The sequence below is a fragment of the Emiliania huxleyi genome, assembly GCF_000372725.1.
Source record: "Emiliania huxleyi CCMP1516 unplaced genomic scaffold EMIHUscaffold_455, whole genome shotgun sequence".
Lineage (NCBI taxonomy): Eukaryota > Haptophyta > Isochrysidales > Noelaerhabdaceae > Emiliania > Emiliania huxleyi.
The window spans coordinates 16,378-43,251 of NW_005198573.1; the positions used below are offsets into that span (position 1 = coordinate 16,378).

At 63.7% G+C, this 26,874-nt stretch overlaps 7 protein-coding genes across 7 annotated transcripts in view; 4 read left to right on the forward strand and 3 right to left on the reverse strand.

The window, feature by feature from the left end:
* The window catches only part of EMIHUDRAFT_245299 (hypothetical protein), a gene marked incomplete at both ends in the record, with an annotated part of 2,042 nt that extends 300 nt beyond the window's left edge, over positions 1-1,742 (reverse strand). Inside the window, 5 exons of the mRNA XM_005768504.1 lie at positions 744-797; positions 951-1,036; positions 1,234-1,297; positions 1,370-1,474; positions 1,605-1,742. Of these exons, the coding sequence (XP_005768561.1) occupies positions 744-797; positions 951-1,036; positions 1,234-1,297; positions 1,370-1,474; positions 1,605-1,742 (447 nt within the window). The remainder of the gene's footprint in view (positions 1-743; positions 798-950; positions 1,037-1,233; positions 1,298-1,369; positions 1,475-1,604) is intronic.
* Positions 1,743-4,799: 3,057 nt separating this feature from the next.
* Positions 4,800-5,816, forward strand: EMIHUDRAFT_245301 (hypothetical protein; the record flags this gene model as incomplete). The annotated part of the gene is made up of 1 exon (XM_005768505.1): positions 4,800-5,816. One exon carries the CDS (start codon positions 4,800-4,802, stop codon positions 5,814-5,816), a length of 1,017 nt encoding a protein of 338 aa, XP_005768562.1.
* Positions 5,817-5,950: 134 nt separating this feature from the next.
* On the reverse strand, positions 5,951-7,009 carry EMIHUDRAFT_245302 (hypothetical protein; the record flags this gene model as incomplete). Its single annotated transcript, XM_005768506.1, has 1 exon — positions 5,951-7,009. One exon carries the CDS (start codon positions 7,007-7,009, stop codon positions 5,951-5,953), a length of 1,059 nt encoding a protein of 352 aa, XP_005768563.1.
* Positions 7,010-8,657: 1,648 nt separating this feature from the next.
* Positions 8,658-10,511, forward strand: EMIHUDRAFT_119127 (hypothetical protein; the record flags this gene model as incomplete). Its single annotated transcript, XM_005768507.1, has 5 exons — positions 8,658-8,894; positions 8,958-9,053; positions 9,240-9,584; positions 9,710-10,144; positions 10,320-10,511. 5 exons carry the CDS (start codon positions 8,658-8,660, stop codon positions 10,509-10,511), a joined length of 1,305 nt encoding a protein of 434 aa, XP_005768564.1.
* A 2,775-nt stretch (positions 10,512-13,286) lies between these two features.
* On the reverse strand, positions 13,287-14,801 carry EMIHUDRAFT_119128 (hypothetical protein; the record flags this gene model as incomplete). The annotated part of the gene is made up of 2 exons (XM_005768508.1): positions 13,287-13,892; positions 13,962-14,801. The coding sequence occupies 2 exons, from the start codon at positions 14,799-14,801 to the stop codon at positions 13,287-13,289; spliced, it is 1,446 nt and encodes a 481-aa protein (XP_005768565.1).
* Positions 14,802-18,523: 3,722 nt separating this feature from the next.
* EMIHUDRAFT_370468 (hypothetical protein) lies at positions 18,524-19,297 on the forward strand. The gene has a single exon (XM_005768509.1). It carries the CDS (start codon positions 18,582-18,584, stop codon positions 19,062-19,064), a length of 483 nt encoding a protein of 160 aa, XP_005768566.1. The 5' UTR covers positions 18,524-18,581; the 3' UTR covers positions 19,065-19,297.
* Positions 19,298-23,728: 4,431 nt separating this feature from the next.
* On the forward strand, positions 23,729-26,863 carry EMIHUDRAFT_245309 (hypothetical protein; the record flags this gene model as incomplete). Its single annotated transcript, XM_005768510.1, has 4 exons — positions 23,729-24,013; positions 25,061-25,114; positions 25,271-26,422; positions 26,720-26,863. The coding sequence occupies 4 exons, from the start codon at positions 23,729-23,731 to the stop codon at positions 26,861-26,863; spliced, it is 1,635 nt and encodes a 544-aa protein (XP_005768567.1).
* Between the last annotated feature and the right edge of the window lie 11 nt (positions 26,864-26,874).

The window sequence follows — 26,874 nt, forward strand, 5'->3', positions numbered from 1 at the left end:
CCGCCCCCCAACGCCAAAACACGCCCACCAAGAACGAAGCAAGACCGCGGCACCGCGGCCCAAACCGGAGCACACCCCGCCGAACGCCCACGGCAGGAGGCAACGGAACCGCGCCCAACCCGGGCGGGAAGAAGAGCCGCAGGCCCAGGAACGACCCCCCCCCGACCCACCACCGACCGGGGCGGTGGGGGGGGGGGGCCTCTCGCCAAGAGGCGCTGCGGGGAAGGAGGGCGAGAGGGGGCGCGAGGGAGGGCGCTGTAGGAGGAGGGAGAGGGCGGAGGAGTGCCGGGCTCGCGCGGCTCCTCGAGCCCGCACAGCGCCAGACGGCCTCTCGGCTGCGTCTCGGCTGCGTCTCGGCTGCGTCTCGGCTGCGTCTCGCCTTGAGGCCGTACAGCGGCGGCGGCGCGGGCTTGCCGTTCGCGTCGCGGTAGGTGCCGCTCTCGTGCCAGTACCAGAGGGCAACCTACGGCGCGCGCGTTGCCGAGACGGTTCCGACGTGCCGCGCGTCTGCGTGCAGCAGCAGGAGCGAGCCTCGGGCGCGGCGTACTCGGGCGTGCCGTGCAGGCCGGAGAGGCCGCCGTGCTGCTCGTCCGTGTCGTCGACGATTGCGGCGCAGTGTAGGTCGACGAGGTGGAGGCGCCTACCCCCGACGAGTGGACGTGTCGTGGACGCGTCGTGGTCAGCGGCGGGAGGCGGACGAGGCGGAGTGCGCGCCACGGCTCGCCCTTGACGCGCTGAGACACCTGCACGCCCTCGGGCTTGATGTTGCGCAGCGCCACGCCAAGCTCGTGCGCGGCCTAGCGGGGCGGGAGGCGCCGGCTAGGCGGCGGCCCACGCAAGCGGCGAGCGGGCAAGCGGACGGCGGGCGGCGAGGGGCCGAAAGCGAGCGGCGAGGGGGAGGAGGCCGGGGCGGGGGAGCAGGCGCGGGAGGTTGCCTTTGTGGCGAGCACGAGCCGGACGAAGATCGCCCTCGCCTCCTCCTCCCTCAGCCGGTTCCGCTTCTCGAGCAGAGAGAGCAGGTCCGTGATCATGCCGCCTGCGGCAGGGAAGCGGCGCGCCTCGGCCGCAAGCCCACGCGCGCCCCAGCAGGAGGCGTGGGTAGCGCCGCGGAGCGTGCGAGCGTGCGAGCGTGCGAGCGTGCGAGCGTGCGAGCGTGCGAGCGTGCGAGCGTGCGAGCGTGCGAGCGTGCGTCTGCGCGTGGTACGCGCGCGCGTGCGTGCGTGCGTCGCGCACCGTCGCGGCGCAGCAGCGGCTCGAGCTCGAAAAAGACGAGGATGCGCGACGGCGTCGCGACCACCTCGTGCAGCTGCGGCAGCGGCGACGAGGTGGACGCGTCTCCACCCGGGGCCCCCGCGCCGCCGGTCGACACGAGCCGCCGCATCGCCTGCACCATCGCGTGCAGCTCGTCGCGCTTGCGCCGCGACGCCGAGAGCTCCTTGACGCTAGTCGGCCGCATCGCATACCGCACGCCCGTCTGCAAAGGAGAGGGCGCCGCTCCGTTGGTGGGCAGCGGTATCTCAGGGGCAGCCTCGCGGGCAGGCGCGCCTCCAGGTGGATGGCCTCGCTGCAGCCCGACAGCGCGCCCGTCAGTGGGCCCTACTCACGAGGCCGCGGCGGTGGAGCGGGAGGTGGCGGCGTCGCGACGCGGCCGCGTCCGCGCGCGCCTTGACCGCGTAGAGCCGCAAGAGCCCCGCCTCGCTCGAGAGCACCTGGTCGCTGACCTGCTCGAGGTAGGCCTCCATCGACCTCTTTGCTGAACAGAGCTCTTGAATGCCGGGCAGCAATGGCCTGGTGTTGCCAACCCTAGCCTGGCCGGTCTAGTTTATTTTTGCTGGACAGGGCCTCATGCCGGGGGTAGGGTAGGTCTGAGCCCTCCCGTCGGGGTTTCCCCTCTCTTCACGCTGGAATTTTCACAGCAGAAAAAGAAAATTTGCGGAAATCACGATGTCAACCCTCCCTAAGTGGGTGATCTTGTGCTTGTAGGGCTTGAGAGTGGCCTGCCATGTCACAGGAAGGACTGTGGTTGCAGGAGAGTACCACCAACGCATCGCTTTGTTGGTATAGTACCCCACCTTCACCGATCCCATGATTTCTTTTTTAGTTTCCCATAAGTAGGGTAGGTAGGTAGGTAGGTAGGTAGGGGCAGGGCAGGGGCCGGTCAGGTTTTTGCAGAATTTCAGCATGAGGCCCGGCCCTAGCAAAAATAAACTACACCTGGCCTGGGGAAGAATTCTTAAACGCCCACTTCAAGCCCCTTTCGCGTTTCGGCTTTGAGCAAGTGTGCACACTTGGCCGCCGCTGCCTCCCAAGCCCCGCTGAGCACTCCCACGCCAGTATACCTCTACCATTGGCAGGAAAGTTGTCTATCACCAAAAAACACCATTTGTTTCGATTTTTGAAGTCCCCAGAACCTCATGATACGAGCGTCACTTTGTACCCACCCCCCCTAGTTCGTGGGGACCCCCCCGCCGGTCGGTGGTCTGCCCCCGAGGTGGACCGGACCCCCCCTCCGGTCGGTCGCTCTCTCGGCGGCGGGAGGTGTGACGACCGACCCCCCCCTCGGTCGGTGTCCTTGCCGTGAGCCCCCTCAAACGCTCTCCCTCCTTCTCGCGAACCGCCACGGGCGCTTCGAAATCGCCGATTTTCACTATGAAAACCAGTCACGCAGCCAAGCGCCAAGGAGACTCTCTTCGCCGAGGCCCGAGCAAGCCCGACCGCACACGTATATGTGGAGCATCTACGCAGTCGCAGGTCTGGTCCTGCTTGCCGTTGCTTTGTACAAGCTCTGGCAGCGCTCCAGTTCTCCACAGTACGCGCGCATCGTCCCTTCTGATGACTACGATGACTTGCCCGACTTGATCGACACATCGCCGCCGCCGTCACCGGGCTCATCGGCTTCCGAGTCTCCCAAGCGACAGCGAATGGCAATCGATGGACGTCGCTTCTGGAGCAACTCATTTAATCGAGAAGGAGGTGGACTGCTTCTTGGAGTCGCAGGAGGAGCAGTTCACCTTCGAGGAGTTCTACTGCATGCTGGGCCCGTGGGCGCTCGGCCGGCAGAGAAGGAGGTGCTGGCCGCGCTCAAGCGGCTCGTCAACGGGTACAGTGTGTCGCCGGCGAAGCTAATCATGGACGACGACGACGGGAGCGTGGACATGGACGAGCTCGTGTTCCGACCCAATCCTGTAGAGCGTCTCGAGATCAGCAACTCGGACGACGATGAGTGATTAGACGGGGAGAGGTCGCTTGGTGTCTCTAGTATTTCGAGATACTAATTTATTCACAGCTGTGGCGAGCGTGTGCGGTGTGACCCTCGAGCCAACCCGACCGACCCCCCCCTCGGTCTGCGCTCCGACCGACCGGACCCCCCCTCCGGTCTGCGGTCCTCCGCGGCCGCCGACCGGACCCCCCCTGCGGTCGGTCGGTCTGCGCTGGGCGCTCAAACCGCGAACTCGGCCTGTTCACTACAATGTGACGCTCGAATGAGCTCAACAGCTCATCCTGACCTCCTCCGGAGCTGTGGTGTAATATAATGGACCGGAGGTAGTATACATAGCTACTATACTCCCTTGCGTTGCTCCACACCTCCCGGGCGGAATGGCGGCTGTGCACGAAGTAAACATGAGACCAAGGGGCGCGCGCGCGGCGAGCCTCAAATCCTGCACGATTTTAGCTTACCATTTCACCCCTAACAAGGCTCAAGGGCGGTTAGGAGTGGATGACTAGCGGGTATATCGGCATAAAACTCGGGTACGAAAGGTCCCTCAGCGGAGGGGCGGTCCGGTCCCCGCCTCTTCATGCGCCTCCTGCACCGCCGGTGATGCCCGGGGTGACCCCCCCCCCCCCCCCCAGCCCCATGGGTTATACTGAATTCGTATATTACACGAGCACAATTTTGAAAGTAGGTGTGGAATTAACCAAGTCATTTGATGGCGCCAAGCTCGTCAGGGTTGTTGTAGGTGTTGACTGGGATGCTGGCAAACCAAGTTTTGGGTAATGACGTTTTAAAACGTTAAATTGTCAAAACTGCCCAATTTTAGTAAGTAAAACGGTTGCGGCGCTCGCAGTATGCTCCGCCAATCACCTTAGGCTCCTCAGGGGAGTCAAACGAGCCCATGGCGGTACTAGTTAGGGAAGCCATTTGTAAGTAGCGAAGCTCCTGCTGTAGTGCACCTGTATCATCATTAAATGAGCATCAATTTGCGTAGGAAATTGAGGCTCCATAAAGGCAGTAAATTAGAGCTACACATGATGGTAGAAGTGTGGTCCATGACTTATAACTCGTGTTTTTGAATCCCCCATCCACCTAGGCAACTATCGTGCTGAGCTTGCTGCTTGGAGCCATGCTTGAACATTTGACTGTGCATTGGATTTTTGGACCCGTGCAGGGATTGTCGCGAGATTTGATTAAAAAACGATACATTTTTGGTAACTACTCAAGTTCTATAGACGTTCATTTTGTTTTTATTTGATAGAATCATTTCAAATAACCCAAACAAAAGACGATATTCTAATCAAACATGTAAAAAAAATGAACCGTCTATAGAACATGAGTTTCAACACCGTTCACTTTCAACATTGTGCTTGAGTGGGCAGTTGAGTACGGTAGTTGCCATGGTCGTGTGTTTTATACTTTATACGTTGTAAACAAATATCGTTACGATCATTTGTTCGCCTGGCGTAAGGCCGCGAGGGACGCGGCGAGGAGGGCAGCACTAAAGCGGGACCCGCTGTGTCCGATCGTGCGGAAAGCCGCGCAGCAATGGACCGAGGAAGATGAGAACCCGCCTAGAGCGACAATGGCGCACGTGCTTAGCGGCGCCTGCCTGGGGAATAGGGAGCAGGCCAGATGGTTCCTCAGAGTAGCGCGAGCGCAGACAGGGACGGCGATCAGCAAAGTGGCACAGGCGGCACCCGACTCCAAGGATACGCTGAAGACGCTGAGGATGGCGCATGTCGCTGCGCTGAAGGGCTCACGCTACAGGGTGCTGGACGAGGACGGGTACGATACACTAGCCCCCGCAGTCGGGGGGGTGTTGCCAGCACTGGTAGATGACCTCTCGGAGAAGAGCCGAAGGGACCTTGGCACCGGGGTCACGAGGAACCTGCAAGTCGTGGCCGAGGCGGCGACGGGAGCGGTGCAGAGGTGGATACAGCTCAATGATGAGGCTACGGCGCGCATAATGAAGAGAGAGGAACACATCGAGTGGCTGAGGAAGCTCTTCGCTGGGTGGAAGGAGGCCCGCCCGGCCTTGAGGGAGTCGCGGAGGAGGAGGGATAACGGAGGCAACGTGCAGACAGGCCAGCAGCCAGCGGGACGAACGAGGACCGCGACGGCAGCTCAAGCGGGAGGGAGCGGAGACAGTGGGCAGCGAGCGAAGTGGGTGAGACTGATGATGCTCCTTCGACTTAGGGAGCGGTTCCGCTGCTGGGCGAGCTTCAGGGTGGTGCTCACGCGAAAAGGAATCGACGCAATGTACAAAGCATACAAGAAGAGGAGAAAGAAGAGGAGAGGCGCCAGTGATGACGAAACAGAAGCTAGTGCAGACGAGGGCAGGTCAGACCCGGGGACGGCGGAGGCGGACCAGACGGCATCGACCGCCGAGGGAACGTTGGGAAGAGGCACGAGGAGGGCGGCGACCTCAACCGACTATGGAGGACCAGTCGCCAGACGACGCAGGGCAGACGACGGTGAGGCGGAGCAGTCGCGCAGGGCGAGACGAGGGAGGGAGCAGGACGTTGCGGAGATCAGCAGGAGGATGTACGAAGAGATTAGGAGCAGCAGGGACCCGAGGGACCATGTGGAAGACGGCTAGTGCTAGTCCCCCATCGGGAGGACGACCCCGGCTAGTCGCCGACCACACCCACAAAGAACCCTGCACAAAGATCGCAAGGGCGGGGACCTGTTCCTTTTTACCCATCTCCTAGTAGAGGTGTCCGTTTTATTTATTTACGCCTGGCGTAGACCATCTGAACTCAAGTGGCTTCCGCCGCTCGGATCATTTAAGTCCCAGCTCTTCCGCCAAGTGATTTGTACCGGCAAGGGGCTGCTATCGTTGAGCACAATTGGCAGCCAGGTATAGCACGCATCGGTGAGGCCGTGAGGGCCGCAATGCAACCAGTTGTCCGACATGTACACAAAGTAGGAAGGCCCCCGTGCTGGACTATAGCGCACCACATAAGTCGGCTGCGTGTTGAAGCTCGTGGCGTCTTGTGTGGGATTGCCCAAGTTGATCCAGCGTGTGCTACGATCGAGAACGGTCCCCGTGCTGCGCCATGCGATGAGCGGATTGGGGTTCCAGCCGGTCAGATGCGATGTGATCAGGTAATACGTTCCATTAGCAAGACGGAACATCGCCATGCCCTCGCAGGTGTGAAGCTTGGCGATGACGCCTGCCTCTGTCGTGTTAAGATAGTCAGCTGATAGGCGCGAGATGCCGACATAATCGTGCGCGCAGTCGCGGATAAGGTAAGCTTGCCCATCCAGCGGATCCAAGAAGAGGTTCATGTCGAGCGACGGTATGCCGTCTGGCCGAAAGCCAGCCACAAACGTGAATGGTCCGGCGGGGAGCTTCGCCGTCGCCGTTCCGACGCGGCGAAACTTGTACTTGCCCGATCGCTTGGGCTGGTCAAGGTGGAACCACAGCACGAAGCGACGAGTGCGATTGTTGAAGAGGACCTTGGGGCGCTGCATGACCCATCGGCCGTGCTCTCCCGGTACCACGACATCATCTTGGCCGAGCACTCGCCCCTCAAACGTCCATGGGCCGGCGATGGAGGGTGCGGAGTAGCAGTTGATGCCCTGCGTGGCGGACTGCCCCGCGTGCTCCTTCTTCGTCTCGCCGTACCAGTACCAACGTGCGTCCAGTGGAGACTGGAGCATCCCTGCAGCGTGTGCCTCGATTCGATTGCCTTCGGTGTCCATCCAGTGGGTGCCCGGGTGCACAATGTGCGCGCAGTGCGTGAGCGGCAGCAGTGCAGCGAGCAGGCCCATTGCAGTGCGAACCATTGCAGTATCCACCCTCTCACCAGGTGTATTTTATTTTTGCTTGGGGCGGCCCTCATGACGGGGTAGGTAGGGTAGGTCTGGGCTGTCCCGTCGGGGTTTTTCCCTCTCTTCACGCCGGAATTTTCACAGCAGAAAAAGAAATTTTCCGCCCAAATCACGATGTCAACCCTCCCCAAGTCGTTGATCTGGTGCTTGTAGGGCTTGAGAGTGGCCTGCCATGTCACAAGAAGGACTGTGGTTGCAGGAGAGTACCACCAACCATCACTCTAGTTGGTATAGTACCCCACCTTCACCCGTCCTATGATTTCTTTTTTAGTTTCCCATAAGTAAGGTAGGTAGGTAGGTAGGTAGGTAGGTAGGGGCACCGCACGGCGGCGGCTACGTCGTCGACTTCATCTACTGTCTGCGATCGACTCGTCTTCCTCTCCCCTTCTCGGAAGCGTTGGCACGATTCCCCCCCGAAATCTACCTCCCTCATGACACAGTGCGCGGCTGCGACGGAACCATCGGGTTCTGCCACCAACGTGAGGTCACCGGAGAGCAGCTGTGCCTGCCTCCGCCCTCGTCCCCCTCCTCCTCCCGCGAGTCGCCCTGCCCCAGTCATCCAGAGCACGACCTCTGGCGAGCCAGCCAGCCCCACTCTGCGGGCGCCAAGAAGAAGAAGAAGAAGACGTCGCGCACGCGGCAGGAGAAGAAACAAGAAGCGCGAGGCGGCGGCTCGAGAGGCTGCCGCTGCCGCGGCTGCCCGAGCGGCTGCTCAGGCGGCCGCTCAGGCCGCCCAGGCGGCCGCTCTCGGACGGTACAGGTTGGTCACCGCTTGGTTCTATCCAGTATGGTATCCTCGCGGCGACTGGTACACCTTGTACTGGGATGGCAGCTCGGCCGACAAGGTCGCAAGGCGCGCTGTCTTCCCGACGCTCGAGCAGAGACAAGCGCGAGCTGCCCGACCGCTCCTCCGACGACTCCTCCTCCGACCAAGACTCATGCGGCTCCGGCTCTACTAGCGCGGCGAATGACATTTTCGACACCCTCGACGACCATCTCGGCTACGGTTCCGACTCCGGCTTCGGCTGGTAGTCGACAAGCTGCCGAGCCCAAATCACTGTGTGTGCCACATTTCTGGTTGGCTTCTAAAAATCTCTCTCTCTCTGAGATTTTTAGCTACATGAACATGATCCGTACATGAAAGGGTGGAGGGGCCCGTCCGCGGAGCTATGCGGCGCGGGACCCCCCACTGGCAAGGAATAAAACAAAAAAAAACCCTACGACGGCGCGCCGCGCCACCAAAAAAGAATTTTAAAAGAAAAGAAATAAAACAGACAAGCAAGGGAGGGATGGGAGGACGGCACGCCGCCACCAGCACCACACAGGGATTTTAAGGAGAGGAGTGTGGTGCTAGCCGTCGCCCACCCTAACCCTTGGTCGTCTGCCTCTTTCTATCTCCCGTGCCTAGTATAAATAAATAAATAAAACGGACACACCAAACAAGGGGTGGGAGAAGGACAGGGTCCCCACCTGCGCGAGCAGGATCTTGTAAGGACGATCAGGGACACAGGGCATGTCACATTTTCTTTATTAAACGAGAGTGCCAAGAGCGGCGTAGCCCACACCCGCTCTTTCCGGGGTAGCAGAGCCTCGCTACACTAGAATGCCGTCGACGGCGCCCGCTGCGGCGGCGGCGGCGGCGCCCGCTGCGGCGGCGGCGGCATCCGCCGCCACGGCGTCCACGGCGTCCACGGCGCTCGCGGCCTCCCCTCCGCCCAAGATTGAGGTGAAGGTTTCGTGGCTCAAGCAGAAGCCCGTCGCGGGCAACCGGCAGCCGGTGCTCGAGTTTGACGAGCAGCAGCTGCACGCCTTCCCGCCGGAGACGACCACGTTTCGCCAGGTCCGCGACGCCCGCTGCGCGCCCTCGCCTGGCGAGCGCCGACGCTGAGCGCCCGCGCCTCAGGTCAAGCACGAGTGCTCGTACCCGGCGCCGCCGCACAAGGTGCGGATGTGGTGCTCGTCGTTCGGCGCGGCCGCTGACCTGCCGACGACGATGGAGGTGCCACCACGCGGCGGCCGCCCTCGCACGTCTCCCGCCAGACGTCCCACGTGCACACCTCACGCGCACACCTCGGCACGTCCTCACTGTCGTCGCACGCACCCTTCCGGCCGAACCTCTCTCCGTGCCGCCTCTCTCCGTGCCGCGCCCGGCTCGCTCATCCGCCCGCGCGCGGCTGTCCCGCAGCTCAACGTCTTCATCAACACCTTCGAGCTGATCACCGAGGAGAAGCACACACTCTCGATGGCGCACCTCACGGGCGGCGAGACCATCGCCTTTGAGATGGTGCAGGGGGAGCACGTCTCGGAGCTGTCTGGCTTCCTGCTCGGGGACCACGTCGGGCGAGCGAAGAAGGGGCAGGGCGGCGCGGCCAGCGGACAGGCGCAGCTCGTGCTGCCGGGCGGGGTCAACGCCCCCGCCGGCATCCTGCAGCCGCTCGCGCAAGCACGCGCCGCCTCGGAGCTCAAGCAAAAGGTGGACGCGGCGGCGCAGCTCTCGAACCAGCTCGCTGCGGCGAGCGATAGCCGGGACGTAGCAAGGGCATAGCCGAGGTGTAGCAGGTCTTCTGAGGCTGCAGTGGCGAGAGCGTGGCCGGAAGGGGCGCGGGCGTGGCGTGTGCCCCGTTGCGTGAGTGTGCCGAGGGCGCCGCGCTGTAGGAGCTGATCGCCGAGGAGGAGGAGGAGAAGGCGAAGCGCGAGAAGAAGAAGGCGAAGAAGAAGGGCAAGAAGGACAAGCAGCGAGAGAAGAAGAAGGCGCTCCGAGAGGGGCGCGCGGCGGGCGGCGGAGGAGCGGCGTCTCTTCACACCTCGAGCTGTGAACAGGCGCTCGCCGGCGAGCCGCCGGCGGCGAAGGCGGCGGGAGGCTCGGAGGAGGAGGAGGAGGACAACTCGGAGGAGGAGCAGCCTGCAGCCTCCTCCTCGTCGGCCTCCGCGCCGGCGGCGAGCGGCGCGGGAGGCAGCAGCGCGGGAGGCAGCCGGTCGGGAGGCAGCGGGTCGGCGGGGGGGGCCTCCTCCTCGGCGGCGGCACAGGGCGGCAGAGCAGTTGGGGCGGGCTCTCCGAGCGGCGGCGAGGCGGGGGCTGGCGGCGGCGCAGTCGAGAGCGAGGCGGACTATGAGGGGCTCAGCGAGGAGCAGCTGCGCGCGCAGGCCTCCACACGCACGCACACACACACGCACACACGCACCACACACGCGCCACACACGCACACGCGCCTTCGGCCTCGCCCCACTCCGCACCGGAGTGCCCACGCCCGCCAAGCCGTGCCAGGTGCTCAAGTCGCATCAGCTGATTCGAGCGCTCGTCGAGCAGTGCTTGCTTGAGCGGCGCTCCAAGGAGGCGCTGGCGGTGCAGATGGCCGACTACGAGGCTGCCGCCGCGGCGCAGCACTCCGAGTACGCTGCGGACGTCGCGCATTTGCGGGCCCAGCTCGCCAAGGCGCGCGCGCAGAGCATAAACTAGGGCCGGGGCCGCCCTTGCGCCACTGCACCTGCAGTCTTGAGAGGGCTTTCCATCCCTCTCCGGGCAGTGCAGGAGCTTTGGCAGCCGCAACGCGGACCGGCGGGGCGCCCCACTGATCTGGATCTCGATGTCTCTAGCTTTGAGTCTCTCCTCGGCCGGCATATTCGCTCTGCCCGGCGGCTGGCCCTGTGGATTGGGGGCCACGCCATTTTGTTTTTTTTTGCATCTGGTGCACTAGCACGCGCAAGTCCATCGTCGCCTCATCCTTTGTCATCCTCACGGGGAGGGGTCGATGGACGATGGCCGGCGGCTCGGACTGGATCCGCGCCGAGGACAAGGTGGCGCTTAGACAAGTATGATATGACAAGCACCCGTTGCTCCCCCCACACACCTCTAGACACTAGAGTGGAGAGGAGGCTCCTCCATAGGGTTTCACGATTCACCTCGCCTCACCTCATCAGCGAGACCAGAGAATCTGAGAGCACGAGCCACGAGCGCGCGAGAGGTGACTGAGTGTGTCTGAGAAAGACAAAGGTCAAAGCTGGTAGGTGGTAGCTGCCCTGGTTTCTCATCATTCATGGCGAAAATGGGAACGAGACACAGATACAGAAAATCGGAGTACGGAGAGAGAGACCGGTAGAGATGCCTCAGATTGCGGTGTGCTCAACGGCTTCAACCACAGGCACAGCGGTCACAGGCATATGGCTACCTTAAGGTATGGGCTGGCTGCCACCTGGGTGCCTGGCTGCTGGCATTGGCCAAAGTGCAGGTTTCGATTCCGGGCCACCGCAAATTTTGATCAGCAAATTTCGAGGGGCGGCCGCAAATTTTCAGCGATTTTCATTTGATTGTCGAAACGTGTCCGTCTTGGCACAGGATAGAGCATATAGGCGGCGAACACCCAGGTGCGCAGGGACATCGCGACTCTGCCCGCTCGCTCGACCCTCGCTACTGGTGGCGTGACAGGGCCTCTCTGGATTGCGTGTGCCTCCCATCGGCACGCGGGTGCGCAGACATCGCGACTCTGCCCGCTCGCTCGACCCTTTTGCCGCGAGAGGGCGCCGGCCGCTGGCGCCCTGAGGCGGCAATTGGTGGCGTGGCTGGGGAGTGCGGAGAACGCTACTGGCGGCGTGACAGGGCCTCTCTGGATTGCGTGTGCCGCCCATCGGCACGCGCGGGTGCGCAGACATCGCGACTCTGCCCGCTCGCTCGACCCTTTTGCCGCGAGAGGGCGCCGGCCGCGTGTAAGAGGTGGCTGGCGCCCTGAGGCGGCATTTGGTGGGGTCAGCGTGCGGTGCTGAGTCTTACTCGTCGTCGCTGGGGCCAGATCCCAGCGCTGAACTCTGCAACGCTGGCATACAAACACAAGAAGACTAACCCTAACCCTAACCCTAACCCTAACCCTAACCCTAGGTCAGCGTGCGGGGCTGAGTCTTAGTCGTCGGCGCCTCGGCGCTGTGGGGCCAGATCCCAGCGCAGAACCCTGTGCAACGCTGGCATATACAGACACAACACGACTAACCCTGACCCTAACCCTAACCCTAACCCTAACCCTAACCCTACAGTCACGCTCCCAATACGTGCATCACTTTTGTGACAGGTCTCAGCCTTTGAGCGGCCATATCTCGGTAACTATTGATGGTCCACCTGAAAACTCTTCGGATTCGCCGACCACAACCACAAAGAACCCTGCACAAAGATCGCAAGGGCGGGGGCCTGTTCCTTTTTACCCATCTCACAGTAGAGAGGTGTCCGTTTTTATTTATTTATTTATTTCTTCGGATTTGGAACGGGCGCCCGGCGCCCGTTCGAATGGCGATGAGTTCTCTCCGGTGGACCATCAATAGTTAGGCGAGATATGGCCGCTCAAAGTCTGAGACCTGTCACAAAAGTGATGCACGTATTGGGAGCACGACTGCCAAAACCCTAACCCTCTAGAACCCTCTCTAAATAAAGCCGTATTAGGTATTACGGCGTAACCCCTGACCTAACCCACCCCCCAAGCCTTAGGGTACCCCTAGGGTTCTGAGGGCCGGATTTTTTTAAGACCTTTTAAGAAATGAGGAGATTTGGGGGCTGAAATTACCATTTAAGAGATTTTGCAGGCACGGGGGTCCCTCTTTTAAGACCGTTTAAGAAAATCGGCCTCACCGGCCATGCGTCGCTGGGTTTCGCGCCGTTTTCTCCAATACTGCCGTTATTAGGCACAAACCCGCCTCTGAAGACACATCTGTAAGTCTGGTGCACTGGCAGGAGCCATACACTCGCATAGGGGGCGCGTGCTAGCTGACTGTAGCCAGCTTCCCGGCCTCCGGCGTCTACCGGGAGCCTCCCGGACCATCGACCTCGGGAGCTCTCCCGCACCGTTTAAGCGTTTAAGACCGTTTAAGGAATCGGCGGCCCAGCAGCTCTTAAAACCTGCCATGGCAGGTTTTAAGCCGTTTAAGCCGCAGGCGCCCCAGGGCCCACCCTTTTAAGCCTAGGGGTACCCTAAGCCCCAAGCCCAACTCTCCACTCTCCACACGAGTTCACGACACACCGCAAATATGAAAATCAGGCCCGACCGCAAATTTCTTCACAATTTTCGCAGGCGCTCCGCGCCTGCAGATTTTGAAATAAATTCGACAAAATTGGTACCTGGCCCAATAGCTGGCAGTGCCTGCGTGCCTGGCTGTGGCTCTCGATCGCGCCCGCCGCCGCGCCGCTTTGGCTCGGGCGGAGGCCACCGATCGCCCGCAGCCGCACCAGATCGCGGCTCATTGGCGGCACGAGCCCTCAGGCCTCCTCCTCCTCCTCCTCCTCCTCCTCCGCTCCGCCCGCCTCGGCAGCGTCCAGCGCTGCCGCGGCGCTCTCCGCAGCCCCTCCCCCGCTGCGCGCGGCCGCGACGGCGCGCCCCTCGGCGTACGCCTCGCTCACGAGGTCGACTGCCTCCCGCGAGGCGAGGAGGTTGACCGTGTTCCACGCGAACTTGTCGGTGGTCGACATCTGGTGCACTAGCACGCGCAAGTCCATCGCCGTGAGCGAGTCCGGCACAGCGTCGCGCTCGAGGCCGGCGACCACCCACGCGTCCACGAGCGCCTCGCGCGAGAGGAAGAAGGGCATCGCGTGCGCCGACTGCAGCTGGTCGGTGCAAAAGACGGGCAGCTGCCACGCCGCCTCGGGCAGCCCCTGCTTCTCCGCCTGCTCGCGAAGGAAGGGCCCCATCTGTTCGCGCACAGCCGCGCTGCCCTGCAGCTTGAGCGTGCTCGCGATGTGGCCCTGCGGCTCATCGCCCGGCCAGCCACCGCACGCGGCGAAGGCGCGCCCGAGCGGCGTCACGCCGAGGTGCAGCCCGCGCACGTCCGGCATCGCCCGCTTCGCCGACTCGAGCACGGCCCTCGCCTAGACAGGTCCGTCGACGCGGTGACCACTCAGCTCCTCCCCTCCGCGGCTCGAGGGGCAAGCTTCGACCTCGGCCGGGTCCGTGTAGAAGCAGGCGGTGGGGGTGGCGCCCTCCTCCTCGCGCATGCCGACCACGCGCGACTGCCCGTCGAGCAGGCAGAAGGTCGGCACCGTGTTCAGCTTCGCGGTCACCGCCTCGCGGCTGAGCGCCGCCGGCACCGGCTGGACCTGACTCGCGCCGAGCGCAGCGACCAGCTTGCTGTGCGCCTCGAGCGGGCCCGCGAGCGCCACGCGTAGCTGGGAGAGGGCGCTGGCGACCGTCCCGCCCGCCTTGCGGCGGCCCGCGGCCCGAAGCGCTGCCAGCTTCTCCACCGTCTCGGCCGGCACCGCCCGCACATTCTCCTTGGCCGCCGCCTCGTCATCTGAGAGGTAGAGCGCCGCCTGCCGCAAGAGCTGCATCGAGCCGGCCGCCGCGGGAAGCGCCTCGTCGGACTCGCCGCGCATCAGCTGGTGAACCTCGCAAAAGTGCTGGTGTGCCTCCTTGAAGGCCCTGCGGTCTGGCCTGGCTGCGATTGCCTCTGGCGACGCCTTGCGGCCGAGGATGCTCGGCCGTGCGGTCGAGAGCACGCCCAACTCGAGTTGCGCGAACTGGTCCATGAAGGCGTCGATAGACCGCGAGAGGGCGGCGAGCGCCGCGGCGACCTCGGCCTCGTCGTCTCCGTCCTCCGAGGAGCCCTCGTTCTTTGACCCTGCGGCGGCTGCGGCGGCGGCGGCCTCCGCCTCTGCCTCGCCGCCGCGCAGGCGGCGAAGGGTGAGCGACGAGGCGGGTGGCGCAGCGATCCTCGACGCGTCGACGAGCGAGAGGCTGGCCAGCAGCAAGAGCGAGAGTCTCATCGCCGCGTGGCTCATCGCCGCGTGGCGTGTGGGCGAGATGCGCGAGCAACAGAGAAGGCGGCTCTTTTTTTGTTCTAGGCGGCAGAGTGCTCCTGGGGGCCACTCGGGACCTCGGGACCGCTCGGGACCGCTCGGGACCCTCGGGACCGCTCGGGACCGCTCGGGACCGCTCGGGACCCTCGGGACCGCTCGGGACGCTCGGGACCGCTCGGCCTCGCTCGCGGCTCGGCCTCGCTCGGGGGCGCGGCTGGGACATTTGCGGCCCGCCTCCGGCTGGCTGGGCTGCACGGCTGGGCGGCGCGGAGGTGCTGCAGTGAGAAGAAATTGTAAACTTCTCATGAGATTAGCAGCAAAAACCAGGTGTATGTTATTTTTGCTTGGGGCGGCCCTCATGATGAAATTCAGGAAAAACCTGACCGGCCCCTGCGGTGCCCCTACCTACCTACCTACCTACCTACCTTACTTATGGGAAACTAAAAAAGAAAACACTCGATGGGTGAAGGTGGGGTACTATACCAACTAGAGTGATGGTTGGTGGTACTCTCCTGCAACCACAGTCCTTCTTGTGACATGGCAGGCCACTCTCAAGCCCTACAAGCACCAGATCAACGACTTGGGGAGGGTTGACATCGTGATTTGGGCGGAAAATTTCTTTTTCTGCTGTGAAAATTCCGGCGTGAAGAGAGGGAAAAACCCGACGGGAGGGCCCAGACCTACCCTACCTACCCCGTCATGAGGGCCGCCCCAAGCAAAAATAACATACACCTGGCAAAAACAGCAAAGCACTAAGTAAGAAACTGCGCCGCGATGCGTGCGGCGGGCACACCGGCCACGGGCCAAACACATCATACTGTCGCAGGAGGTGAGGCACGAGGACCCTCACGAGGACCAGTGGCCCGACCTGTATCGAGAAGCTTCACCTATTATTCCCCTTCTCTCTCTCTCTCTCTCTTTCTCTCTCTCCCATTCCAGAGTGACAAGTAGTCCATCATAACCCCATGTCCCTATATTCCCACACCCTGTGCAGTGGCACGTCTCGCCACCTAGACGGTCTCTCTTTCCACTTTCGCTACGTGTTCAACGACGTTGAACAGTGTTCAACCACGGCGCTGTTCACAGCGCGCGCGGACAGCCGATCTGAGAGTCTCCCTCCGCTGGACTTTTGTAAAGCATGCTTGTGGCAAGTTATGGACGCTAGTATCGACCTCAGAGACCCAAACCCGAATTAATAATTAAGGCTCAAAGTATGGTTGAACAACCGTTGAACAAACAGGTTGCACAACGAAAAGAGACTAGTGCGACCGCTAGACGGCGGTTCCCGCCGGCCCCAAGGCTGCCCAGCCCCAGTACCACACCGGCCACGTGCACCGTGGCGCTGGAGTCGGTCAGTGAGGCACTAGACGGGCTACGGAACCATGCGCGCGCCGGCCGGACAGGCTGCGCGCAGGGGCCGCGCCGCCTCGATTTCGCACCTCCGCTCCGCGGCCGGCTGAGGGGCTAGCTCGCCCGGCGACAAGCCCAGCCATCGCCCAGCGCCCCGTATCGACGGGGGGCACGCAAAAAACCGCACCTACGACTAGGGTGAGCCCGTGAGGGCGTCGGTGTGGGCCGCGGGCGGGCTGCCAGGAGGGCGCGGGTGGGAGCATGGGAGATGCACCACCGCTCGACGAAGACGCGCCCGACGAAGCCCTGCTAGCGGAGGATGGTCGATCCTCACCTACTAGTGTCGGGCGTGTGCGAAAAAGAGCGCAAATCGGAGCTCAACTCGCGCGCGGCTGGGAAAGGGGTGTGGCACTTCTCCGAAGGCGCCTCGCGAGGAGCTGCTGCTGCCCCCAAACGCGCTCGGGCAGCACGTCGGCGCGCCTGCGGGGTTGGGGAGGTGAAACTATGCTTGCTGCACGCGCATCCCGCACCACCCCCACGTCCGCGCGCACCATGCCGCCATCCCACCTCACAGCCAAGCGCCATCGCCGTCGGACGCGGCGACGCCGAGCGGTGGCCTCGCAGACGACGAGCGCGATGAGGCCGCCGCGCCGCCGGGGTGGCCGGCGCGTGCCAGCCGCTGGCCCGTCCAGCGTGGCGGGACCGGCTCGCCCATCCTGGCCCGCGCGCTTGCCGACGCGAGAAGATCGCGCGAGAGGGCAAAATGTGGCAAAATCGCCCTGTTTCCCCACCCTTCACGGCGACTTCACGTCGGAACGAGTCGGATCGACGACTCGCCGCCTGCACCAGCGTGTGCGCCTTGCAATTCTATACAGAATCGATACTTGGTACGTCCTCTCAATCGCTCGTGGAGAGGAGCTACGGCCATTCTCCACTTGTGTGCAACGACGTTGAACACTGTTCAACGTCGTTGAACACGATCGAGTAACCGTAGACCCCTAATAGTAGCACCTTGGGCGCCGACGGCTTCGGCGCCCAAATATTGGCACGTAATAGTCTCCGGACTGCTTCTCGTGGTACCGCCGCGCTGCGAGACAGTCGAGCTCTCTACTGTTGTGACACCACAACTCGGTGCAACTGGCGCCATTCTTCCACCGGTGTGACACCACACCTTCGTACTTTGAATACTCTCTACAAATATGTCTTCCTCGGCTGAGGAGGCCCGTGGCACTGCGGGCAATCTATCTCCCGCGGTCTCGTGCTGGGCACCGTGGATTCGGGTTCAGATGACTATCTCTCGAGCGAGAGACGAGGGACGCCTCACAATACTACAGAGGGCCGAGACCGGGACCATTCCACACGGTCAGACCACTCTGATCACCACCACACATACCTAGGTCCCTTCATACGCTCCTGGAGCCCAACCATGTGCGCCGCGATCTTCCATGACCGCGGCAAGCAGGGTGAACGAGCCACGCCACGTAGTGCAAAGAGCCATACGGTTGTCCACTACCTGGCCAATAAGTTGGCCAATGAGGTGCTCCACACGCCTACGGGCTACGGTAGTGCTGCACCGTCTGGCACCTTGACACCGGCGAGCATGGTACCGGCCTAGATGGTGTCGAGGGGTGTCGAGGGTGTCGAGTTGGCATGGGGTGTCGAGGTGTCGAGTTGGTGTCGAGGTGTCGAGGCCAGGGCTCAGGCTCGACGAGAGTGGGCGCAACATCGCCGACACCATCTTCGTGGTGTGGAGTCCATCAGGGCGCATGTCGAGCCATCCAGCGGCGCCGAACTGGGAGATCGAGATGCGCCGCACTTGGAGCACTTGGAGTGCAGTCATTAGCCTCACATCCAGGGCCGGGGAGCTAAGAAGCGCACCCAGCGGGCCGGATGATCGGGATCGGGTTGCGGGCAAGAAAGCCCTAGCAGGGGTGCGCGTTCGCAGGGAAAGGGCCCGTAAAGTAAACACGGGTCTCCGAGCGCGGCGAATTCTCTTATTCCCGTCATGCGTGGAATTTCGAGGAACCGACACCATCTTCGTGGTGTGGAGTCCATCAGGGCGCATGTCGAGCCATCCAGCGGCGCCGAACTGGGATCTGGGAGATCGAGATGAAATGAAGGGACGATCCCCAGTCGCCTCCCTGAACTTGATCGCCTCCGACTGCGGCGTGTTTTTGTCGATCTCCTCGCACGCCGTCAGGCACGCGATCCACGCTAGAGAAAAAAATTAAAAAGAATGGCGGCGCGAATTCTCTTTTTCCCGTCATGCGTGGAATTTCGAGGAACCGACTGTCGTGAGTGTATCTGTGTGTGTGTGTGTATATGCTCTCCGCCGCGCTCCTCGTCGCGGCCGCTGCTTTCGTTCCGCACACGCAGCCGCCCTGCAGTCGGCGACACGCGGCCGTCGTCGCGATGGTGGCCAAGGGCTTCTCCAAAGCCCCTCCTCCCGCGTCCAAGCCGCCAAAGAAGCGGGCCGCCGCCGCCGGGCCTGCGCCACCGCCGCCGTTATCCGCAAAGGCGCAGCAGGCTTCCAAGGATTTTGACAGCCTCAAGGCGAGCGGCGCGCCCGAGTACTCGATCGCTGTCCGAACAGTGAGCAGCGGCGGCGAGCCGAGCGAGTGGTACCTGGTGGGCGGCCTCGCTGTGCCGCGCTCCAACTCCGAGGAGAAGGCCGTGAGCATGGCCATATTCCAGAACGAGGACGAGCTCCTCAAGGGCGCCTACAAGTTTTACCCAAAGCTGAAAGCGAGCACCGACAAGTTCGAATACGGCTACAAGATGAGGGATTTCCCTGACGACCCCTGGAACATCGCATCCGAGGCGGCGACCAAGGGGTCCGACAACCCCTTCATGGACTGGTTCAACACACTCGACAACCCTCTCAACCGCGGGTAGCCGCCGGATTAGTGCAGTATGCGACGAGCCAACTCTGACCGCGTTGCGCCCGTGCCGACTAGCCCGCCGCGGGCGGCCCCATTCCCCTTGCTACGTGAGCATGCCTAGCTGCGTCTGCTGAGACTCAGAGGCGAAAGGTGATCCCTGGGCGTGAGTGTAATCGCGCTTTCGTCTCCCCTCCCAGCTTCCTCCCTAGCTCCCTACGCGCTACGGGTGCTTCTCAACACTCCGCCAAAAACTCTGACCAATGGGGGCCAGGTCAGGCGTACACGGGACAGTCGACACAGGGTCGAGATAACACGCCCTGCTCACAAAAGCTTCTTTCTTCTTTTCCGGGATTTTCTCAAAGAAGTTATGTAGAGGGGAAAATGGAGCTTGGAGGCGGTTCCCGGGTTCGCGTACGTCCGCGCTGGCATGCCGCTCCCGCTCTGAAGGCATGAACCGCCGTCGCGCGATTGCGAGCGTGGTCCTGTGCTGCTTCGGAGTGAGGGCATTGCGGCAGCAGTGCCTACAGCCAGAGGCCGGCGCTCGGCATGTTGTCGTCAGCGATAGCACTGACGGATTGTGTAATGTGACCGACTACCACTTCTCGCAGGCTGGAGAGAACGAGCACGCGGAGCTGTGCTGGAATGTCGTCAACATGACAGAGCCAGCACCACTGCCGCCAAACACTCCGCAGTCCTCATTCGAGCCGTCGTGCGGGTTGGGGGCTGGGGCCCCGGTCATTGTCATCGGCGTGCCTGCCACGATCCGCCATTCTGAGCCGTCGGCGGTCTTCCAGAACTGCGATCTCTTCTCGCGAAAGATCCTAGAGCGCGGCGGGATTCCGGTCGACTCAGTGCGACATTTTATTCAGTGCGTGGCTATCGGAGACAGCGAGGACGAGCGATTCGTCACAAATGTCGTCTCCCGCCTGGCCGGTGACTGGCATGCTGACGCGGTGCTCGCGCCGACCAGCACGGAGCTCACGTATTATGCCGCGCTGCAGTCGGTCGTCGACAATCGGACGATGATCGTCTCGACGAGCTCGAGCGACCGCATCTTCGAGGAGGCCAACGCCGTCGCGATGATTAAAGATCGCGCGCCGAACCCAATGGTGTATGGCCTGCTGCCGCCAGTCGAGAATTACCTCACGCGCTCCTTTGACGCCATCTGCTACGCTGCCCGTACCTGCGACGAGTCCTCAGGCGGCTGTGACTTTGAAGACCGCTGCTTGGAGCACGGCGCGCCCAGCTGCACCGAGGCGCTCAGGCTCGGGGTGATCAGGGATGAGGAAGGCAGCTCTGTGCTCGACTCGCCCTCTGGGATGTGCAGCAACGCGAGTGCTTTGTGGGCAGCCTCCTCTTGCGCGGACGCCAACGACGCTCTAACTAACATTTGGAACGAGGGGAATCTCACCGCAGCCCTCACGGAGATGCAGGCTAATGCGGTCACGGTGGTCATAATATGCGGTGCCGAGACCTTCGCCATCGCGGCTGTCGAGGCGATGGAATCCCTCGGATTTGCGCCGCTCGCCGCCATCGTGACCAACGCGCTCGCAGAGACCGAATATGCTGGCAGGGTTCTGGATGAGGGCTGGTGGGAGGGTGAGTACTTCATTCAACCGGTCCCGTGGCATCGGTCGCTGCCGGGTGAGCCGGGCAATTTTTCGAACATGACTAGCGAGGACTACGCCGACGAGTACTACAAGGTTTTTGGGACAGAGCCAGACTACGTGGGTGCCGCCACCTATGCGGGGCTCTGTGCTTTCGCAGTCGCCGTCAGGGAGGCTGGGACGCTCAGTGTCTACGATGTCACTGCAGCAATGCGCAACATTTCCCTGATGGAGTTTTATGACCCGATCCGGTTCGGCGACAATGGCAGGATGGCAGCAGCAGACTTTCCCGTCGTCCAGTACCCTCCCGAAACCGCGCTAGAGCGCTCGATTGAGCGGGAGATGTCACTTGCGCAGCTTCAGGGCGGTCTCAAGGTGGTCGACTACCCCGCCTCGGCCGAGCGGGGCAACGATGCGATCCACAATGTGTCCTTTCCGATGCCGACCTGGGCGTTCCGCCGTTGCGTCTATGAGTCCGCGTTGGCCGCGGCACAGGCTGGAGAAGGCTCGGAGCAGTGCAGCGGCCGTGGGACGTGCAGCGAGGATGGGACCTGTGCATGTGAGGAGCCTTACTCCACATCCGCGGAGTATGCGCACGCAAACTGTGCCTTGTCTTGCTCCGGCCACGGCGAGTGGGTCAACGAGACCTGCGAGTGCGACTCGCTTTACAGCGGCGAGCATTGTGAGGAGGAGTGCAACGGCCGTGGTGCCGTGGACGTAAACACGGGTGAATGCATCTGCGAAGACGGCTACACTGGCGACGACTGCGCGGACACAAAGCAGTTCCCGGTCGAGGTGCTCATCATCTCGCTGATGGGCTTCCTGGTTTGCGCCGTCTTGGTGCTGCTGTGGATGCTGCGGCGCCGGCGGCTGCTCCAGGCGGCACTCCAGCAGGCTGAGCAGGAGTACGCGCGGTGGGAGCCCGCGACCCGAAGGAGCATGAAGCTCTCTAGTGCCCTCACGGGACCGTCCGGCATCTGCCGTCGCTGTCGCCAGGGCGAGGCGGACGCACGCGAGAAGCTGTCCGCGAGGGCACGCGTGGTCGCCGCTCCCGGCGTGCCCGATCAGATGTATCACGCCTTCGTCTCCCATGCGTGGGCGACGGCTCAAGACCAGGCGCGCAGCCTGAAGGAGCTCCTCCAGAACTTCGTGCAGAACATCGTGTGCTTCTTGGACGTCGACAATCTCGAGGACATCAGCCGGCTCGACGAGTACATCGAGAACTCGAGCGCCATCCTCATCTTCTTGTCCGGCTCGACTCGGGGCGAGGATGGCACTCAGCAGTCCGACTACTTCAGCTCTGCGAACTGCATGGTCGAGCTCCGCGCCGCCGTGCGGCTCGGCAAGCCAATCATCCTCGTTCTCGAGACCAACCCGTCGCACGGTGGAGTGCCTCTGGACGTTCACCGCCGCGCGTGCCCCGAGGAGCTGGCCTCGGTCGTGTTTGCAGCGCCCACCATCCCGTGGCACCGCCTGCGCGACTTTCAGATCTGCACCATGCGGCTGCTCGTGGTGGAGCTGCTTCGCGCCTGGCAAATACCGGGAGCGGACCGTCCCGTTTTCATTCCGCGCGAAAAGCTGCGCCAGCCTTTGCCGCGGCTGCAGACCAAGAAGGCCTTCCACCTCTCACACTCGGACAACAACCCCGGCGCCGCAGAGATTGTCGCAAAGATGGAGGCTGCCGTCTTGGTGAAGCTGCGCGTGACGCGCATCGCCAAAGCCACTCCCGAGAACTGCTTGCGCTTCCTCATCTACTTGAACGATTCGACCTTCTCCCCCGGCCCGAGGGCCGACGCGCTTGCCCAAGAGATTGAGGGGGCTCTCGCCAGCGAGCTGCCGCTGCTGCTGGTCCACGAGCAGCGCTCGGGACTGGGAGCCCTAACCTTTGCTGATATTATGGAGGCGACCCCGGAGCCGCTCCGGGAGGCGGGCATCTACCAAAAGATTGCCGCTCCGATTTACGACGGGCCGCACGAAGAGGTCTCCGTCCGGCTGCTCCTGGACGAAGTGGAGCGGTCGGCTATCCGCAGCAACAGCTACCTCCAGCGGGCGCTCTCGAACCTGAGCAGCCGCATGGGTAGCCCCAGCCCCAGGGTGGAGCCGGGCGACGGAGAGCTGGCGGAGGCGGTTGTGAGCCGGCAGTCGTCGACAGAGAGCAAGACGATTGGCTCGGGGAATGGGTTCGGGGGGAGCGGCTCCGGCGCGAGCAAGGGCGGAGAAAGCCCAGGAAGACCAGACAAGGTCCTCGCCAACCTGTTATAGCAGCGGCCTGCATAGGTCGTAGGTATGTGTGTATGTGCACAACATGACCATGTATTTTGGAACTTCTCTCTCTCTCTCTCTCTCTCTCTCTCTCTCCCTCCCTCCCTCCCTCTTTCTCTCTCTCTCTCTCTCTCTCTCTCTCTCTCTCTCTCTCTCTCTCTCTCTCTCTCAACTTCTCTCTCTCTCTCTCTAACTTGTACGTATGGGGGGGTTGTGTATTGGACGCGAGATAGAGGCAAGTTCGGCCCTTCGGTGAGAGTTCGCTCGACGCTCCGCGCTAAAATCCTAGCTAAAATCGCGCGCGGCCGCAGAGCGTGGAGAGCACAAGAGACAAGTGGAGGGGGGAAGAAAGATCGGACAGCTCACACACGCGCGCGCACACACACACACACACACATGCACGCACGCACACGCACGCACACGCACACGCACGGTCGCACACGCACACGACGCACGCACGCACGCACGCACGCACACCTAACGCGCTCGCACGCCACACCTGACGCGCACTGTTCAGTAAGTAAGTAGGTCCGGGGGGGGACGCAGGGAGGGGTCACTCCCGCGCGACCTCACTCAGGAACTAGCACACACACGGGGCAACTCGCGGCCGTCAGAAACCACGCCTGGATGGGTCGCACCAATCCTCGCCACCCAAAAGAATCAGCCGCTCCACCTCGAGAAGAAGGCGGTAGCAGTGGGCATTTCCCCTACTCGCGGCGTAAGCTATGGGACCGAAAAAAAACAGAAAGCGGCCGCTGGCTCCTCCCGCACAGCGTCTCGCTGGGCGTTGGTTGCATTCGACGTTGGGATGTCCTCAAAGCGCAAGCCGGAGCCAGCGAAACCGGAGGCGACCACCACCACGCGACGCGTCGGCCAGCGGACGCGCCTGCAGCCGCTCGCGTGGTGGAGCAACGAGCGCAAAAACTACGAGGCCTCCGAGAACGGTCCAGTGCTCACCGGCGTGCTCTCACCTGGCGAAGGCAAGATCAAGCCGCTGACCGGCTCCTCTCCATCTCCACCGCACAGCAAGCGCAAGGTCGAGCCGCGCCGCCGCAAGAAGAAGGTGGCGTTTGAAGGAGGATACCCTGGAGGCGTGCTCGACGAGGCAGACGCACCAACAGAGGAGTGGGCGCCGCCAGACGAGCTTCCTCTGGCAGCACCACAGCCGTGGGCGACAGCGGAGGAGGAGGAGGGGGAGGCAGCCCGCGCCGAGGCCGAGAAGGCGGCGCAGGAGAAGGAGGCGGCGGAACGGGAGGCCGCGCGCGCCGAGTCGGCTCGAGATGAGGCGGAGAGGGCGGCGGCGGAGGAGGCGGAGCGTCGGCGTCTGGAGGAGGCGGCGGCCCGCAAGCAAGAGGCCGAGGCTGCGGCCGCGGCGGAGACGGAGCGGGTGAGGCTGGAGGAGGAGGCACGGCGCAAGGCGGAGGCTGCGGCTGCGGCTGCGGCCGCTGCGGCTGCTGCTGCGGCGGCGGAGGCTGAGGCGGAGCGTCGGCGTCTGGAGGAAGCAGCCCGCGCCGAGGCCGAGAAGGCGGCGCAGGAGAAGGAGGCGGCGGAAAAGGCTCGCCAAGAGCAGGCTGCGGCAGAGGCAGCAGAGAAGGCTCGCCGAGAGCAAATTGCGGCAGACGCTGCGGCGGCGGAGGCGGCGGCGGCGGAGCGCCGACGTCTGGAGGAAGCCGCCCGAGCCGAGGCCGAGAAGGCGGCGCAGGAGAAGGAGGCGGCGGAACGGGAGGCCACGCGCGCCGAGTCGGCTCGAATCGAGGCGGAGAGGGCGGCGGCGGAGGAGGCGGAGCGTCGGCGTCTGGAGGAGGCGGCGGCCCGCAAGCAAGAGGCCGAGGCTGCGGCCGCGGCGGAGACGAAGCGGGTGAGGCTGGAGGAGGAGGCACGGCGCAAGGCGGAGGCTGCGGCTGCGGCTGCGGCCGCTGCGGCTGCTGCTGCGGCGGCGGAGGCTGAGGCGGAGCGTCGGCGTCTGGAGGAAGCAGCCCGCGCCGAGGCCGAGAAGGCGGCGCAGGAGAAGGAGGCGGCGGAAAAGGCTCGCCAAGAGCAGGCCGCGGCAGAGGCAGCAGAGAAGGCTCGCCGAGAGCAAATTGCGGCAGACGCTGCGGCGGCGGAGGCGGCGGCGGCGGAGCGCCGACGTCTGGAGGAGGAGGCGGCCCGCAAGCAAGAGGCCGAGGCTGCGGCCGCGGCGGAGACGGAGCGGGTGAGGCTGGAGGAGGAGGCACGGCGCAAGGCAGAGGCTGCGGCGGAGGCTGCGGCCGCTGCGGCTGCGGCTGCGGCTGCTGCGGCTGCGGCTGCCGCAGCAGTTGCGGCTGCGGCTGCGGCGGCGGAGGCTGAGGCGGAGCGACGGCGTCTGGAGGAGGAGCGGGTGAGGCTGGAGGAGGAGGCGAAGGCGGAGACTGCGCAGCAAGCAGAGCTGGAGGCCGAGGCGGCGCCGCCCGTGGGCCCTCCGAGTGTGAGCGAGACGATCCGTCGAGACGAGGCGGCGCGCGACGATCTCGAGATCGAGGTGGACGGGGCGCGGGACTCGGAAACGTACTCAGAGACCTCTGAAGACGAGGCCGAGGACAACACCACACAGGCCTCAGCGAAGACAACCGAGGACAAGATGGAAACGACTCCGTCTCCCGCGCCCGCTCGCAAGCGTTTCGAGCAAGCGGAGGCCGGTGCAGCTGAAGGCGAGAGCGAGACGCTGGCGCCCGAGCAGCGCAGCATGGAGGCGGAACCCGCCCCTGCGCCGGGCGACGCCAAGCTGGTCGAGGAGCCCGTGGGCAAGGAGACCGCGCCGCCGGAGGCACCCGCGCAGGCGGCCGCTGCGGCGGTCCTTCCGAAGGCATCGACGCTCAAGCTGCCCGGAATCGACATCACGAGGCATCGTCATTTCCCGCTCTCTGCGAGGAACGCTCGGCCACAGCTCCCATCTTCGCCGGCGAAGCGCGTCGTCTCATTGACAGCGACGGGCCTGGGCGCGATCTCGCTCAAGACGGCGGCCACGCCCAAGGCGGTGGCGAAGGCGGCTACCAAGCCCGTGGCGACTGCACCGGATGTTGAGGAGGAGGCGAGCGAGGCGGCTTACGCGACGCTCCTCACGCAGCTGCGCCGGTTCTATGGCGAGTTCGAGCCCACCCGCCTCATCGAGCGGGACGGAGCGGCCGTCAAGGAGATTGCGCGCCATTACGCGGTGCCGGGCCGCGAGGCTGAGCTCCGGCAAAAGCTGCTGTCCAAGTACGGCCACACCCACGATCTGATGCCGCCGCCGATGTCGCCGGTGCCCGCGGTGTCTGCGGCGATGATGGCGCCGCTGAGCGCCTCGGCGGCGGCGGCACCTACCCCTGTCATGGCGGCAGCCTCGCAGCCGCTGCTCGCGTTGGACGGCCCATTCACGGCGCGCGCGCTACCGATCAAGCCGGCAAAGCCGTTGGACTCGCCGTCTCCATCGCAAGAGGGACGCGCCGCGGAGCCTGCGGCGGCGGAGGACAAGACCGTCACGCTCCCGGCGGGCTGGGAGGAGGTGCCTGACGAGGCGAGCCGCGTATTTTACTGGGACACGACCAACAAGTCAGTCTTGACGTATCGGCCAGCGGCCGCCGGCCTGGGTGGAGGCGGTGCAGGAGGCGGCGGTGGGCGCGCAGGCGACCACGGCGGCGGTGGAGACGGCGGTGGAGACGGCGGTGCAGACGGCGGCGGCGGCGGCGGCGGCGGCGGCGGCGGTGGAGATGGCGGCGGTGGAGATGGTGGTGGTGGTGGCGGCGGTGGCATCCCCTCCAGCTCTGCTCTTGGCGGCGGCTTCGTGATCGCCCGCATGCAGTCTTGGGGCCGCAAGGCGCTGTACTACGTGAAGCGCAACGGGTCCGACAAGGAAGACCCAAAGCCCCTCGAGGAGGACGACATCCCCCTCGCCATGCGGATTGCGTTCCAACACAAGCTCGACCTCCCCGCCATGCAGCAGTGAGATGCAACGTC

Coding starts and splice junctions, on each gene's coding strand:
- EMIHUDRAFT_370468 (XM_005768509.1), top strand. CDS start 18,582: ATGGTGGCCAAGGGCTTCTCCAAAGCCCCTCCTCCCGCGTCCAAGCCG.